This window comes from Notechis scutatus, chromosome 1, assembly GCF_049901735.1.
Source record: "Notechis scutatus isolate UNSWTSFEM ecotype Mainland chromosome 1, rNotScu1.2, whole genome shotgun sequence".
Lineage (NCBI taxonomy): Eukaryota > Metazoa > Chordata > Lepidosauria > Squamata > Elapidae > Notechis > Notechis scutatus.
Window position 1 is genome coordinate 51,511,666 of NC_142009.1, and position 15,584 is coordinate 51,527,249.

The 15,584-nt window shown below is 34.5% G+C and overlaps 1 protein-coding gene across 2 annotated transcripts in view; it reads right to left on the reverse strand.

Moving 5' to 3' along the window:
- Window positions 1-15,584, reverse strand: part of USH2A (usherin) — a 502,972-nt gene that overhangs the window by 440,047 nt on the left and 47,341 nt on the right. For both annotated transcript variants that reach the window (XM_087963894.1, XM_087963886.1), the window contains exons 4-7: window positions 11,937-12,072; window positions 8,428-8,491; window positions 6,362-6,656; window positions 3,145-3,329 (exon numbers count right to left, since the gene is read on the reverse strand). In XM_087963894.1, coding sequence (XP_087820020.1) covers window positions 3,145-3,329; window positions 6,362-6,656; window positions 8,428-8,491; window positions 11,937-12,072 — 680 coding nt within the window. The remainder of the gene's footprint in view (window positions 1-3,144; window positions 3,330-6,361; window positions 6,657-8,427; window positions 8,492-11,936; window positions 12,073-15,584) is intronic.

Below are 15,584 nucleotides of genomic sequence, written 5' to 3' on the forward strand. Positions count from 1 at the left end.
AAATAGCAATATATGGTAAATGTGCAAAGCATTTTTTTAATATATATTTTTCCCTGATCAGCAAGTATTTAAATCTAGGAGAACAAGTCAGATATTCTGTCAATTTTAGCTTTAAAATCACAATGATAACTCATTTCCTACCAGCTAATTCTCAAATGTACATGTGTTTTGGGGGTCTTTTTTTTTCAATTACGTGTAATTTCCCTATGCAGAATCGTTTACATGTATCACTTTATAGTATTGTTTATGTCATGTAATTGAAGGAAAGCACTGTTCCATTGTAAAACATTTCTACTGTAGCACCATTTCACACATTAGCACTTGCACTTTTTTGAAGATGCACTATTGCATAAGCTGGACTGTTTTTAATATACTTTTGACTATACACCAAAATATTACCTTTTGCTGAGCAAGTTAATGCTTATAATTTTTGCTTCTTTCCATCCCTTTGAATAATATGAAAACCAGCTATGTTTTGCTGAATATGAATGCACGTTCAGCAACCTCTTACTCTTCTCCTGTATTGTAATGAAGATGTGTGGAAGTCCAGAGAAAATGCTGACACTTTTAATAGCCTACCTGCCAGTATTGAAAGGAATGGGAAGGGAGAGGCAAACAAACAGCAATTGTACCTGGTGGATTGGCCCCTGATGGGTTTTCAGACAAGTGTTACACATTCCTGATGCTGAGTGTTTTCTAAAATGTCCTAAGAGTTTGTGCAATTAGAGAGTTATAGCTAACAGCAGACTTTAAGGGAAAAAAGCAAGAAAGAAAAGCTATATTATTTACTTATGCAAAGCAACTGTCTTGTAAAAATTCTAGAACAGTATGTAGCTGCAGAGATGTTGTTTCTTTAGGCTATGTTAATCATTCACAATTCTCAAAGGTGAAGAGATGCACTTACCAAGCTAAAGAAAGACAAGTACTATGCAGTTTTTGTGAAAATCACTCTCTTTCACTACCTTCACTTTTTTTGACAATACAGTAAGTACCAAGTAAGTAAATACCTTTTCCCCATCTTGTAAGTTTTTCTGGTCTTTAAAACTATCCACCTTTAAAGACTTTCACAATCAAGTTTTCAGTTTATTTACTAAAATATACGTATTGATCTGTTGGAATCCAGCAAATGCCATTTGACCATTATAATAATTTCTGTAATACTATTAATAATCACTATTAAACCTCTTATATATTCATTCATCTCCTTAGTATTTTTTTTAATGAAAGGCATACTTTCAGAAAACTTAAAAGTTGTTATCAGATCATCTTAATGATCTATTTCAGTTGAGGTAGGAAACTACTACTTTGGGTAGTATGCTGAAGATCATATTCAAAGAGTGGGACTAAGAAATGAACAGGTACAATCAGGTGAAAAATACCCTACATATTAATACAGATAGACCTTGCTTACTAACTACCTTGTGCAATGACCATTTGAAGTTACCATAGTGCTGAAAAAATAACTCAAGGCACACATTTACAACTTTTACAGTTCCTCAGTCATGTGATCACCATTGGAGTCAGCATGCACTGTCCTATGGCTGACCTAATGTTTTTCTCATCTTCAGTTCCTTACAGATCAGAGAGATCAGAGAGGGAAGGATTATAAGAGAATAAGCAGCACACAATGACAAAATGCATCAAAAAACAACAGACCCAAATGCAATAGGCAAATAGCCAGAGTATTTTTTACAGTCTGTCAACTTACTCTCCTGTAATTTATTTCTGCTTGTAGGGGAAGAAGTGAAATAAACAGGTCAGGAATAGGAGAGTTTGCCTAAAGGTATTGCTTCTGTTTTTCTCTCTCCTCTCCTACTTGTTTAAGCAATTTTTCTAGTTTGCAGGGATGGCGAAAACAATTGATGTTATATGTGTGTGTGTGTGTGTGTGTGTGTGTGTGTGCATATTGGTGCATGTGTTTGGAATTTGGAAAGAAGAACACTCTGCTTTCAATAGTTTGCTACAAAAAGATAGTTGTGTGCCTGTGTCCCACCCTAATCAAGGTGGAATTTTATGGCCAAAGTAGAATTGTAATTTTCATTTTCTCTGGTCAAGAGTTGCATTCTTTGCCAAGATCAGGCAATACAAACCTTGGAAGCATTCTTGAAAGTAATTTATGACTCAAACACTTTAGCACCTAATTTGCAAATAATCACACTGAAGGAGGACTTAATTATGAGCTGCTGCCACTGCTCCTATGAGAGTCAAAATATTCTAGTCCAGCATAGAAAATTATGTAAGGCATTGGTCAAACAAGAGGTTCAGAAATATGGTTTCTAAACTTCTTCAAAACAATTTTGTGGGAGATTTCACACAATTGCTATAGCAGGGCTAGTCAATAATTTTATTTATATATTTTTATTTATTTTGGAATCACTTATCTCTCTCACAGAAGAACTTTTGATGCTATAAAATAAACACTAAAAGTATATCAAAGTATATCAAATAAAATAAACACACAGTATATCAAAGTTAAGATTTAAAAAGAAGCAAGAATGATTAAAAACAATGCTATAAGTTAATTAAAAGATGAAGAATGGGCTTGCTTCTTTGTGATCCCCAGCCAAGAGCCATGATTTCACACCTTTTCAGAAGGCCCACCTCTGGGGGGAGAATATTCCAATGGTAGGGGGCTTTGTTCCTGGACCTTGACAGAATTGTTTAACTGACAGGGCCTGGAATATACCTTTCCTACCTGATATAATGGGACAAAGACAGTTCTGTAAGTAGCCAGATCCTAGCCGTAGAAGGCTAATAATGAAATACTTAATTAACAAAACAGCTGAGGTTTCTCTCCATGCCAATAATAATAATAATAAAAATAAAAGTCTATCTCTCAGATGTGCTCAATTTTCCCATTCTACTTTTTGTAAAACACACACACACACACACACACACACACACCATTTGTTTGTTTGTTTGTTTGTTTGTTTGTTTATTGGGAGCTGAATAGACTTTCAAGTTTTGTAGTGGCTCTCATCATTTTTACGTTCTAAAAATACTACGTGAAAAAAAATGAAACCAAGTGGGACAAGAAGCCATATGGGAAAAAGAAAAGCATCTGCTTGCTTATTGGCGTCCAATGCACTATGTTGTCTGTGCAAATATGAGATGTAACTTAATTCAATATAAGCTTGTTCATACCTAGCCACCTGTAGACAGTTTACAGAATCTGGATATTGCAGCGATCCGTTATTCTCCATTCCAACCACACTACAATCCCTTGCAAAATATTGCCAGTCTTCCCAACCAATGGAGGGTTGCTTTTTTCTTTGTATTCGGATTACTTCAGGCTGAGGGCTGAAGAATTGGATTATAACATAAAACACCTGCAAATGAACAGCAAAATGCTAATTAATATGGAAGACTTATGCAGAATCAGAACATTTAAAGAAATCTTTAAGATCCAACCCACTGCTCAATGTAAAATCTCCTAAAAGTATATCTGATCTAACCTTTTCCTCTGTGTTGTAGGACCTCATGCGAAAGAGAAGTCAACACATCACATGGCAGCCTGTTTCCACTGCCAATTCTTCCTGACATCTATCCTAAAGCTACTTCCTTGTAATTTTAATTTACTGGTTCTGGTCCCCAGGCCAGCAGAAAATAAAGCCAGTCCCTTTTCTGTGTGATATACCTTCAGGTATTTAAAGATTATAATTCTCTCCTCTCAGGTATGTTTTCTCTGAACTAAACATACCCATTAAATGTTCCTCACAGGGCTCGATTTCCACACACCTCACCTACCAAGCTTAGCTCTCCTTGGTATCTTTTTTCTTAAATTTCTTTAATCAGTTATTGTTCTTTCCAAACATTAACAGTAACTGCACATTTGCACTTACTGCAAATGTTGACTTTTATACTCTTTTATCTTAGTAACAAAGATTCAAGTCATAATCACAAAAATATGACTTTAAAAAAAATTATTCAAAATGTAATAATATATATTAAATTATGAAAAAATATTCCATTATTCCATTTAGAAGAAAGAAGAAATCCAAATAACAGAACTCCAAACTTTTTTGAAGGGGGGCAGGATTAACCATTCTGACAATGCAACTCATTTAAATAAATGAGTCTAGAAAACCAAGAAAACATTCTGGACACACACACACACATGTAAGTTTGGATGATGTCATCAGTTTTGTAAAAGAAAGATTCAGCAGCACTAATTATAAAACAACATGTCTTTTACTATCCTGAAAAAATATATTTCCACAGCATTCAACTCAGACAGCCTGGATTCAGGTGACAATTGCACTAATAGAAGAACATGTGTAATTTTATAAACTGTTTTTGTTTACTGAACTATGCTACAATCTATGTATTAATGGGAAAATCAGAACTTTGACCATAGGAAGTGGAAATAAAGTACCATCATAAATATTTTTGTTGTTGTTACCATATGTATCAAATATAATAACATTATGTTATTCATAATGTATTCCTTAAACAACTTTATAACCAGAAGGAGCTCTTCTGGAAAAGAAAAGATTACATAAGTTCTAATAAAACAAGCAAAAATCATAGGCTATCATAGAAAAACTTTCCTAAAGTTAACAACCAACAAAGGATACAAATGAAAGTAATACTAAAGCAAGAGGTTCCTCACCTGTCTTTCTCCACATAATTCTACTCATATGTTCAATTATCATAAGTGAACTCTAATGCTTTATATTCCTGAGCATTTATTATACCCTATGCTAGGGGTGTCAAACTGATGGCCCGCATACTGGATGCATCGCGTGTAGGCCATGCCCACCCAGCTCCTCAAAGGGAAAAAACATTGCAAAACATCATGTGACAATAACATGAGACGGCGAGTTTGACACCCATGCCCTGTGCTATTACTCTGTGCTCAGTGTCCCTTCTTCCATTATAATTGGTTTCTTATTATTAAAATAGAGGAAGTATTCATATTTCACAAGTCACAATCTAGTATGCCTTGTTTTACAAAGCAAAAAAAGAAGGAAGGTAAGTTGCTATCCAATGGATTCCCATAACAAAAACTAAACATTCAAGATTCTAAAATGCATGCTACTTTTTGACAAAGCAGTTCCTATTTCTAAAGCAAAGTACCCTAAGCCAAATTTTTCTTCATCCAGGACAGAAGCCTCTTGTAGACTTTGGAACTACACACTGATATTTTGAGGTGATACAAAGATTTTTTTGTCAAAGCAAAAAACACTGTCTTATTCGCTGTTCTAAAATGCAATGGATCCAATATACATTTTTGTACCTTATCCATCGTTACAAGATTTCTAAGCTATGTTTGGAAAAAACCAGAATTCTTTATATTTATCATACCACTTCAATGAACTTTTAGACAGGCTTCCATGAATTATTGGTTGTTTACCAGTACCAATCTGCTATGCAACACTTAATAGCCATATGTCGAGCATCAAGGTTGCATCCCTTGAAATCCAAGTGTGCGCACAAGAATTTCCCAGAATTGTGAGATAGGAATTCCTGAATGCACTGAAAATCTTCAAAGAGCTAAAAGTGTTAAAAAATAATAATTTAGAATATCTAAAAATCATATGAATTCCTGAAATATTACATTTAAAGAATAGGAGACAAAGTACATGAAAAAGGTATAAGTTTACTTTTTGTGTCTTTGACTCCTGGTGACTATGCAGACAAGTCCATACAATTTTCTTGCTAACATTTTTCAAAAGTTGTTTGCCACTACAACAGTTTCAACTTATAACAGTTCATTTAGTGACCATTCAAAGTTACAACAGCAATGAAAAAAATGACTTATGATTGTTTTTTACACTTACGACCATAGCAGTCACATGACCCCATGGTCATGTGAACAAAATTCAGATGCTTGGCATCTGGTTCATGTTTATGATGGTTGCAGGTTCTGGAGTCATGTGATCACCTTTTGCGATCTTCTGCCAAGGGAAGTCAATGGAGAAGCCAGATTCACTTAACAACCATATTACTAACTGCAGAGATTTACCTAACATGAATAATTCCATGGCAAGAAAGGCAGTAAAGGGGAAAAAACTCACTTGACAAATGTCTCACTTAGCATCAGAATAATTGGGCTCAATTGTGGTTGTAAGTCAAGCACTACTTGTATTTTCTTCCTAGGCTGGCACAAGTTTCTACTTGGCTTTATTCATAAAGCAGGATTAAAACTCATGGTGTTTGGTTCCTAGCCCAGTGACTTTAATTACTACACCAAACTGCTTGTCATGTGTTTATCTCCCCTCAAGAGAAACCAGCTGATATCAAAATAATTAACCCACGTATATTGATCCTTATTTATCCTTATTACATTTGGAATATGCTTGAATTTCTGTTAATTAATGAAAACAGAAAACAAGAAAGGAGAGAACTTTAAACTTACCTGGTACTGTCCATTTTCTAAGTCAATGGTGATGGTTACTCCATGACGTAGATGTTCAGTGGTGTTAAATATAGATGAAATCCACGTAGTTCCAATATCATTATCATTGATATAGCTTAAAGGGTGAGCTTCAGGGTTTAGTCTGAGCACTCTGTCATTCGTTGTGTCATCTGCACCATTAGGAATGCAATACCTCTGAACCAAAGGATGTACCCTTGGGTGACTTCCAGGACAGCGACATTCTGATTGAATATGAAGTTGAGGAATTTTTCCAGACCATACTTCAAAAATGTCTCTAAAATAATAGAAATAAATAAGAAATCAGTAAGGCACATCACAAAGAAATGAGAAAGGGTGGTTTTTAAATGCCTAGGTACAAGATTATGCACAAATGTCCTATCCAAGGACTTGCAGATAAAAACCATCAGACTGGTAGGCACAAAAAACACAGACTTCTCAATTATGGCCCAATTTTTACAGAAGGATTTTCTAATGGAAGGTAATTGACCTCCCTTCTAATTGTTTTCAAACAGGCTTTAAAGAACTGCTTTTAACTGAAAAGCAGAGGTAATTCTCAGTTAATGATAGTAATGGGAACCAGAATTTCCTTTGTTAAGCAATGTGATTGTGAAACTCAATGTCACATAACTGCAACTCTTAGCAATGGCAATGTGGGCACTCCCCATTATTATCAGTAAGTGAGGAAGGTAGATGGTGAAGCAAGTCCCAAGTAGTTCACAATCAGGCCAGCACGTAGGTGAAAGGGTACAGGTGTGGTGGGGCCAGCTGATGCCAAATAGGGGAAGATGTTCAAGCAGCTTGTAAGGCATAATGTGATCCCGATGGGGAGTGGCTGCTGGCAGGCAGGGGAAAGTGCAAACGACTTACTGGACCAACTTAAGACCTTCCCTGCCAGATTTTGCTTGTGGGAAGCCGCAGTGAAGATTGCAAATGGCAATAAGATCACCGCAAGATTATGCAACTGTCGTAAGTATGAAACAGTTGCCAAGCATCCAGATTACTATTGTGTAACTGCAGAGGTGCTACAACAGCTGGAACTTTGGATCCTGGTCATAAATCTCATTTTTCAGTGCTACTTTAATGGCGTTAAGCATGGACTACCTGAAAATTCAGCATTATTAATCATTTTAACTTTAGTTTAGTTGTCCTTTCTTGGTTTTCCATGAAAAATAAATTGGGATTTATTTTCATTCACTCAACTGTATTTTAGATTTATTGCTTATTAAGTTATTAATTTATTTATGCACTTTTAATGAAACTTTTTTGACATGTTTCATTATCTAAAGAGCAGTATAGACAAATTGAAATCACCAATATCTAAAATATATTAACACAGGCAGTTCTAACAAATTTGTGGATAAAAAGTTTATAAATAGGAAAGGAGATATTTTTTGTTGCAATGAATCACTAATTGCTGGATTTTGAAAAATTAATATTTTTAATAATGCAATGCCACAATATTGGCACACAAAATAACCCTTCAAAGGCACTTCAAACATATATTATTTTTATGCTATACGATCTTCAAAGCTCCACACCACAGTATTATGGAAAATGCTTTGTATAGACATATAGATACAGATGTCTATTTAATCTAACCTATTTCTTTTGCTTAAAAAATGTAGCATTTTTGACTGAAAGGGAAGGAACGACTATAACACAAGTTCTGAAGGCAAATATAGGTTTTCCATGTTCTACAACAGTTGAGAGTGTTTACAGTGTTTCAGTGTGAATGTTTTACATGAGAATTAGGAAGATGCCATAAAGAAATCAGTTATGTTTTAGGAAAATCTCACAACATATGGATATTATGTGATTGGTGTACAGGGGCTTTTATTTGTTTAATTTCTTGCTTAATATCTTGAAAGTACAACTGCTTGAATCCATGCAACCAATTAAAAGCCTTCTTTGCATTCAGGTTGCATGAAGGTACAGTTACACATCCAATGACTTTAAAAAGCCCAAGAAACCACATTATCATAATTACATCATTTTTATCTTGATAATTGCATTTTTAAGTTTTGTAAAATTGAGAAAATCCCTACCTGTTTGTAAGGGCCATTTGGTACAATCTGAAATCTTGCATCCTCCCAACAAATTGCTCTGAACCTGCAAAAATACATTATAAATAAATAATCCGGTTCCATCAACCAGAAAACAACTCTGTGCTGCTTGAGGAAATCTTAAATTCAGCACACAGAGCTCTCTCTTGCACAATTACCTTTTTTGAATGAAACCATCTTGGTTCCGGACAAAACTATGGAGGGCAGTAACTTAATTCTTTTGATTAAAATGATTTATAATAACTTTATGGGAACATTTTGTACCTATCCCTTATCTGATTACAGAGGTGGCAGAAAAACTGGCTCATTAGACAGAAGTAATGAGCCAGTCCATGTGCCATCTCTAATTAGAGAAGAGATATACTGGAGACAACTGTAGCTCTCACTTTACGTGGTAAAGATTAAAGGTTTATTTTTTAAGATTTCTTTCTGCCTTGCATAAGTGTGTGTCTGTATCTGATATTCAAAATAACAGTGCCAAACACAAGCACTTTGAAAGGAGAAAACTTTCAAGTTTTGATGTATAGGAGCTCAGTGGTTTTTGAGAATAAATCAAACTTTCTTCAGGTCAGATGCAGATATATTTAGGACTCAGCTCCAAATTACACTTTGTTCTGGATCAGTGATACTCAGCCTTAATAAATCTGCCGAACCAATTCATCACCAAACAGAATTTCAGGGAGCTGCAAAATCACTGAAACCTTATATTGACAGCTATGGTCAGAAAATGGCGGGGCAGGAGGGGGTATCAATTTCCTCATCACCAAATATTCACTCCAGATTACTTCAATACATGGGTATTTCTGAGACATGTTTTTCCCCCCCTTACTCCTTTTCCTTAGCTTACTAAATGAACCTTTCCCAAAAGTTTTAATATTGTGTTTTTAACTGACAAAGGAACTTAAATATCTTATTGCAGAAACAGAACAAAAACAGTTTCTGTTCCAAACACTTGAGGGAGAAGAGGAATAAGGATCTAGGTCTTAGATGGCCAAAATCAGTAAAATCACATATGTGACAATAGCAATAGCACTTAGATTTATATTCTGCTTCACAGTGCTTCACAGCCCTCTTTAAGTGGTTTACAACATCAGCATTGTCTCCAACAATCTGGGTCCTCATTTTCCCAACCTCAGAAGGATGGATGAGTCAACCTTGAGCAGGTCAGGATTGAACTCTGGCTATGGGCAGAGTTAGCCCACAATACTGCATTTTAACCACTGTGTCACCAAGACAAGATTTTTTTTCCATAATCTAATATTTATCTTCTAAAACCTTGTAATTCTAACCTGATCACATGTAAAGAGCACATTAGAATTCAAAAATAATTCAGTTTTGGCTTTCAAACAATGAAATCTTTATCCATAGAAAGATGGCATAATTGTTTTATTCACTCTTGTCCTTAAGTCAGACATCCAAGCAGCTCTTCAAATAGATTCTTGATAGTCTTGAGCAAGCTCTACTTTCTCCTGGTGGAGTAAGTACTGAGCTACATTACCATGCTATTGATGGCTACTAATGGGAAAAATGAGGGCCAATTTGGTGTAGTGGTTAAGGCATTATCCTAGAAACCAGGAGACTGTGAATTCTAGCCCTGATGTGGACATGAAGCCAGCTGGGTAATTAAGCCAATCACATTCTCTCAGCCCTAGGAAGGAAGAAATGGCCAACAGCTTCTGAAAAACCTTGCCAAGAAATGCAAAAACAAAAACAAAAAAAGGGGGGGAAGTAGTTTAACCAATTATAGTTATATTAAAGTAACATTATAAACAGAGTACTTGTAACATATGCAGTAAGTAAAATGCATGATTATGATTACAATGAATGTGACTTGAAAATTTTTTGACTAATTAATTTTTTAATCTCAATATCGCTATAGATAGTCAGTATGAGTGAAAATTTTCCTTTTTTCATCCAACATATCATTTTTTGTCCAATTTGAACAATTGTTTTTGTACAGGATGAAGTGTTCAGAATTGTTCTGACTGATTGCCTATTTCCCAAGGTACTATCAGCTAGCCCTCAGGTAGTCAAAACTAGGAAATGATCATACATAGTAATTTGTTTAGGATTATTCATAACAGCACTTCTAAATTACTGTTCCATCTTCTATGAAACACAGATAACTAAAAGATAACTAAAGCATAAGTAAAGCAACTATAGAATATATCTATATATATTTTTTGGTTTTTGTGTCATTTTTTGTTTTCCCAAATTTTGTTCTATTGTACTTTACTAATTTATTTGATTCTTTTTGTTTAGTTTTTATTGTTTTTTATTTTTTATTTTAAATATGGTTTTACATTGTGTAAGCTGCCTCGAGTCACCATGGGCGAATAGGCTGCAATATAAAATAAATAAATAAAATAAATATCTACAGAAAAAGATGTGAGCCAAAATAAACACTAAAATTAATAAAGTCTTGTCTCATACACCAGCTTTTAACAGTGATTCAAAAGAAGAAAGTGTACAAAATTGACATGGCAATACTAAGACATAGTAGAATAGAAGACAAAGAATGGAAGAAGATAAAAAGGATCAAGGTCTGAATATGAAATAATGAAAAACTGTTATTACAAATTATTTTATTTCAGTTTCTTTTTACTCTTTTCTACTTTATCCAAGCTGCATTCTTGGTGTATTTGAAGGCCAACAACAGCTAAAGAACTGGCAGCTGCGATTTCACACTATTGTCCACACTCTGGATAGGAAGACCATCAAAATAAAGACAACCAAATCATGGCCTTCATCCAAGTAGTGACATTGGCAGACTCTACTTACGAAGGTTGGTGTGGAATATCTGGAAGAACTACTGGGACCACTAAATAGATAAAAGTCATACAAAATGAAGATGCTAAAGTGCTCTGGGATTTTAGCATCTGAACAGACAATAAACATCCACATATAGGAATACCCAGAATTAACAAATGTTGATAAGAAAGACAAAGAGCTGGATGGTGGACATTGCAGTATCTGGAAATAGCAGAATAGAAGAGAAACAACTGGGGGGGGGATCACAAAAGACAAAAATCTGCAAATAGAGGTAGAACAACTGTGGTAAGTTTGCTTTGCAAGAAGGAAAAGAGGGAACCCAATAGTAAAAGGCTGTTTGGATATAATCCCAAAACCTTTGGGGCACCATTTGAACACCATTGACATTGACAAAATTACCACCGGTCAATTATAAAAGGCAGCTTTACCTGGAACATTTTACAACAATATCTTTAATACCATCAAACATCCACATCTGCCTATCCCAGGGAAGGGCTCGATAGATGGATAAAAGTGTGAAATCTAGTCTAAATATCTGGTTAACTATGAGATGAAGCATAATAATAATAATAATAATAATAATAATAATAATAATAATAATAATAATAATAATAATAATAATAATAATAATAATGTTGAATATTGCATTGCCATCCAATCTATTTTTTAGTTATTATTATAAGTCTATCCATTCAAGACTTTCCATCAAAATCACTCACCATTTAAATTTTGCCCAATTCTCCATTCACCATCAATAGAGGGATCTGCTATTAGCCCTGTGAGAATTCTGGAATCGAAGGCTGTATCATCATCTTCCAAGCCATTTATAAAGAAACTAATTCTGTTGTGATGAACCTATAAATTGACACAGAGAAAGTCCTATAAAAAACAATAATCCTACAAGTCTCTGTCAAATTAGCTTGGAATCTACTTTACCAACAGTTTCATACAAACAAGTAAAGAACTGCAATTTGTATTTACTGTATTAACCATTTCCCACTAGAAAAAATAAAATAAAAGAAAGAAGCCTCAAAAGTTCAAAATCGTGTAAAATTAATAAATATTTTAATTCCAAGAATTTCACATATAATATTAATAATGTTTGGCACTAATGTGATGTGGTCATCTCTGTACATACAGTATATCTATTGGTCTTTTGGTGATAACATTAAAAATCTATGAAACAATATTTATTACATTTACATAGCTACACATCTCATTGAAAGGTGACCATGCAGCATACAATTAAAAATATTCATAAAGTCAAAATATTAAAACAAGTACAATTAACAAACATCAACAATATTATTAGTAACAAGTTGGCTGAGAAAATTTAGGAAAAATCACATTTTATGGGTGAATTTGGATTGAGATCCTTATGGAAACTTGTATTGTGCTTTGTACAGAAAGCATTAAGATGCAACATTAGAATATTTATTTATTTTATTTATTTATTTATTTATTTGATTTGCCAATTGTTTACAAGATAATAAGTATAAGTGTATACATAGTTGTGAATACATGAAATGGGTACATATAAGAAAAATAAAAGAAGAATAAGAGAAACAATAGGACAGGGACGGTAAGCACGTTGGTGCGCTTATGCACGCCTCCTACAGACCTCTTAGGAAAGGGGTGAGGTCAATAGTAGACAGTCTAAGGTTAAAGTTTTTGGGGTTTGGGGAAGAAACTACAGAGTCGGGTAGAGTATTCCAGACATTGACCACGCTATTGCTGAAGTCGTATTTCCTGCAATCAAGTTCTTACTCAAGAATCTGAAAGTACTGCCAATTTTGTTAAAACATACAAACTACAGTAAAACAAAGAAACAGATCATGGTGAATTGAAAGGAATTGTGAATAATCTTTCAATGTTGTACACACAGGAAACATTTAATTTAAAATAACTGAATTTTAGCCATATATTACCTAAGACGGTACATTTTACTTTCTAGCACTTTGGGGGGAAGTCATGGTAAAAGGCATATTAACTCTTAATACAGTACTTAATGCAGTTTAAAATATAGCAATCTCCTTTAAAGTCATTTCAGAATTTAGAAAACACAGTCTGATATACAATTTTAAAAGGACTTGGTAAACAGGAAAACAATGGAAACTGCAATATCTGCACTTTCTCTTACATTCTGTAGCCATCTATTTCTATATTTGTTTGGTACTTCTGATTTTCTCTAAACCAGTTTTTTTTTATTGCAGAACAAGCAAAACAATGAACACATTTCTCCCAATGAAGATAGTAATCTCTTGAACCAATGTTGACACATAGCAATTACATTCTACATTCTACATGTCTGTGGTGTTCATCAGATAATATGTGTTCTAGCTCAGTTGTGTTAGCCACATTTGGCTATGCAATGTAAAGGATCTAAACAGGAATAAAATATTTCCCAACTAATAATATAAATATTAGAAGTCTCTCAACTAAATTTTGCTCAATATAGCATTATATATTTGCCAATGCTTTCAGGAATTCACAACCAAGCTTGACTCCAATTCCACTAATTATTTTTATCAAGCCTCCTGCGATCCCCATGTTCTCCCTGCAAGATTAGCTACAAGTTTCTCTTTTCAGCAATGTTGTTCATTTTCCATTTTAGAATTTTCATTAGAATTTTGGGTACTTTGCTTTTTCAGTTACCATGTTCTATTAATCTTTTTTTTTTTCCACTAGAAAATCCAACTTATGTCCAAATTCACTTTCAAGAAATCCCTATAATAGCTTCAATCTAATATAACATTATTTACCTAATTTGGAATTGAGGTGTGTTTTATGCAGGAAGAGTAATGAGATTATTTACAAATATGATATTGCCATGATATGTGACATGAAAGGATAAGTGCTGTCTTAATTATGGAAGTAAAGAATGATACTGTTTTAGTATATCATATTAACAGTTCCTAGATCTCTCTAACCCTAACTGGAACTCTATTATTAATAAACAATAAGTTGATAACTGGGCCCCAATTTTTATGTAAATTGGGGGAAATAAATTAATGAAGAGGACTACTGCATATTTCATGCCTCAAGGGGAGAAATCAGAGCATATCCCGCACAACTTTTTACATTATAGGAACCAGTGAGGATTTAAAAAAAAATCATAGTGAAAAGATTAGTTGAATGTCATAAAATTACTACTGAAAAAATTAGATGATTTAGTGTTAAAAGCAATTCCAGAGACACCATCACTCTTATAAAGTTGCCCATGGGGCCTACAAAAATCTTCCTTTAAATTGAGTTGACTCCAGGAGATACATTGATTGGCAACATACATAAGTGATTTACTACTGCCATCTTCTGGGATGTGTTCTGACTTTCCATGTAGGCTACAAGCTACATTCCCTGGTGGCTTCCCATCCAAGTATAGATTAGATCTGATCCTACTTTACTTTTGTTAGATAAGCCAAATTCAGCTAAGTGCTACCAACAAACTAGATCTAAATTCGAGACAACTACTGCTTCCTTTCTTCCTGTTTTCTATTTCATATTATACTGTAAGATCTTCTAGGCAGAGTTTTATGCTTTTGGATCTAGTAATGTATTGTTCACTAAAAAATATTAGTATTATGTGTGTGTATAATTATCTCTCTGTGTGTCTCTGTCTATCTCTCTGTGTGTGTATGTGTGTGTGTGTGTATGTATATGTGTATATAGAGAGGGGAGAATACAAACACACATATATTATTTTATATATACACACACACACACAAACACACACAAACACACAAACGCACATACACACACACACACACACACACACATATATATATACACTGCTCAAAAAAATAACACAAAAATAAGTGAACACAAAAATAAAACATCCTAGATCTGAATGAATGAAATATTCTCATTAAACACTTTGTTCATTACATAGTTGAATGTGCTGACAACAAAATCACACAAAAATTATCAATGGAGATCAAATCAAATTTAGCAACCCATGGAGGTCTAGATTTGGAGTTACACTCAAAATTAAAGTGGAAAAAACATTACAGGCTGATCCAACTTTGATGGAATGTCCTTAAAACATGTCAAAATGAGGCTCAGTAGTGTGTGTGGCCTCCACGTGCCTCTATGACCTCCCTACAATGCCTGAGCATGCTCCTGATGAGGTGGCAGATGGTCTCCTGAGGGATCTCCTCCCACACCTGGACTAAAGCATCCCACAACTCCTGGACAGTCTGTGGTGCAACATGGCGTTGGTGGAAGGAGCGAGACATGATGTCCCAGATGTGCTCGATTGGATTCAGGTCTGGGGAACGGGCGGGCCAGTCCATAGCATCAATGCCTTTGTCTTGCAGGAACTGCTGACATACTCCAGCCACATGAGGGCTAGCATTGTCTTGCATTAG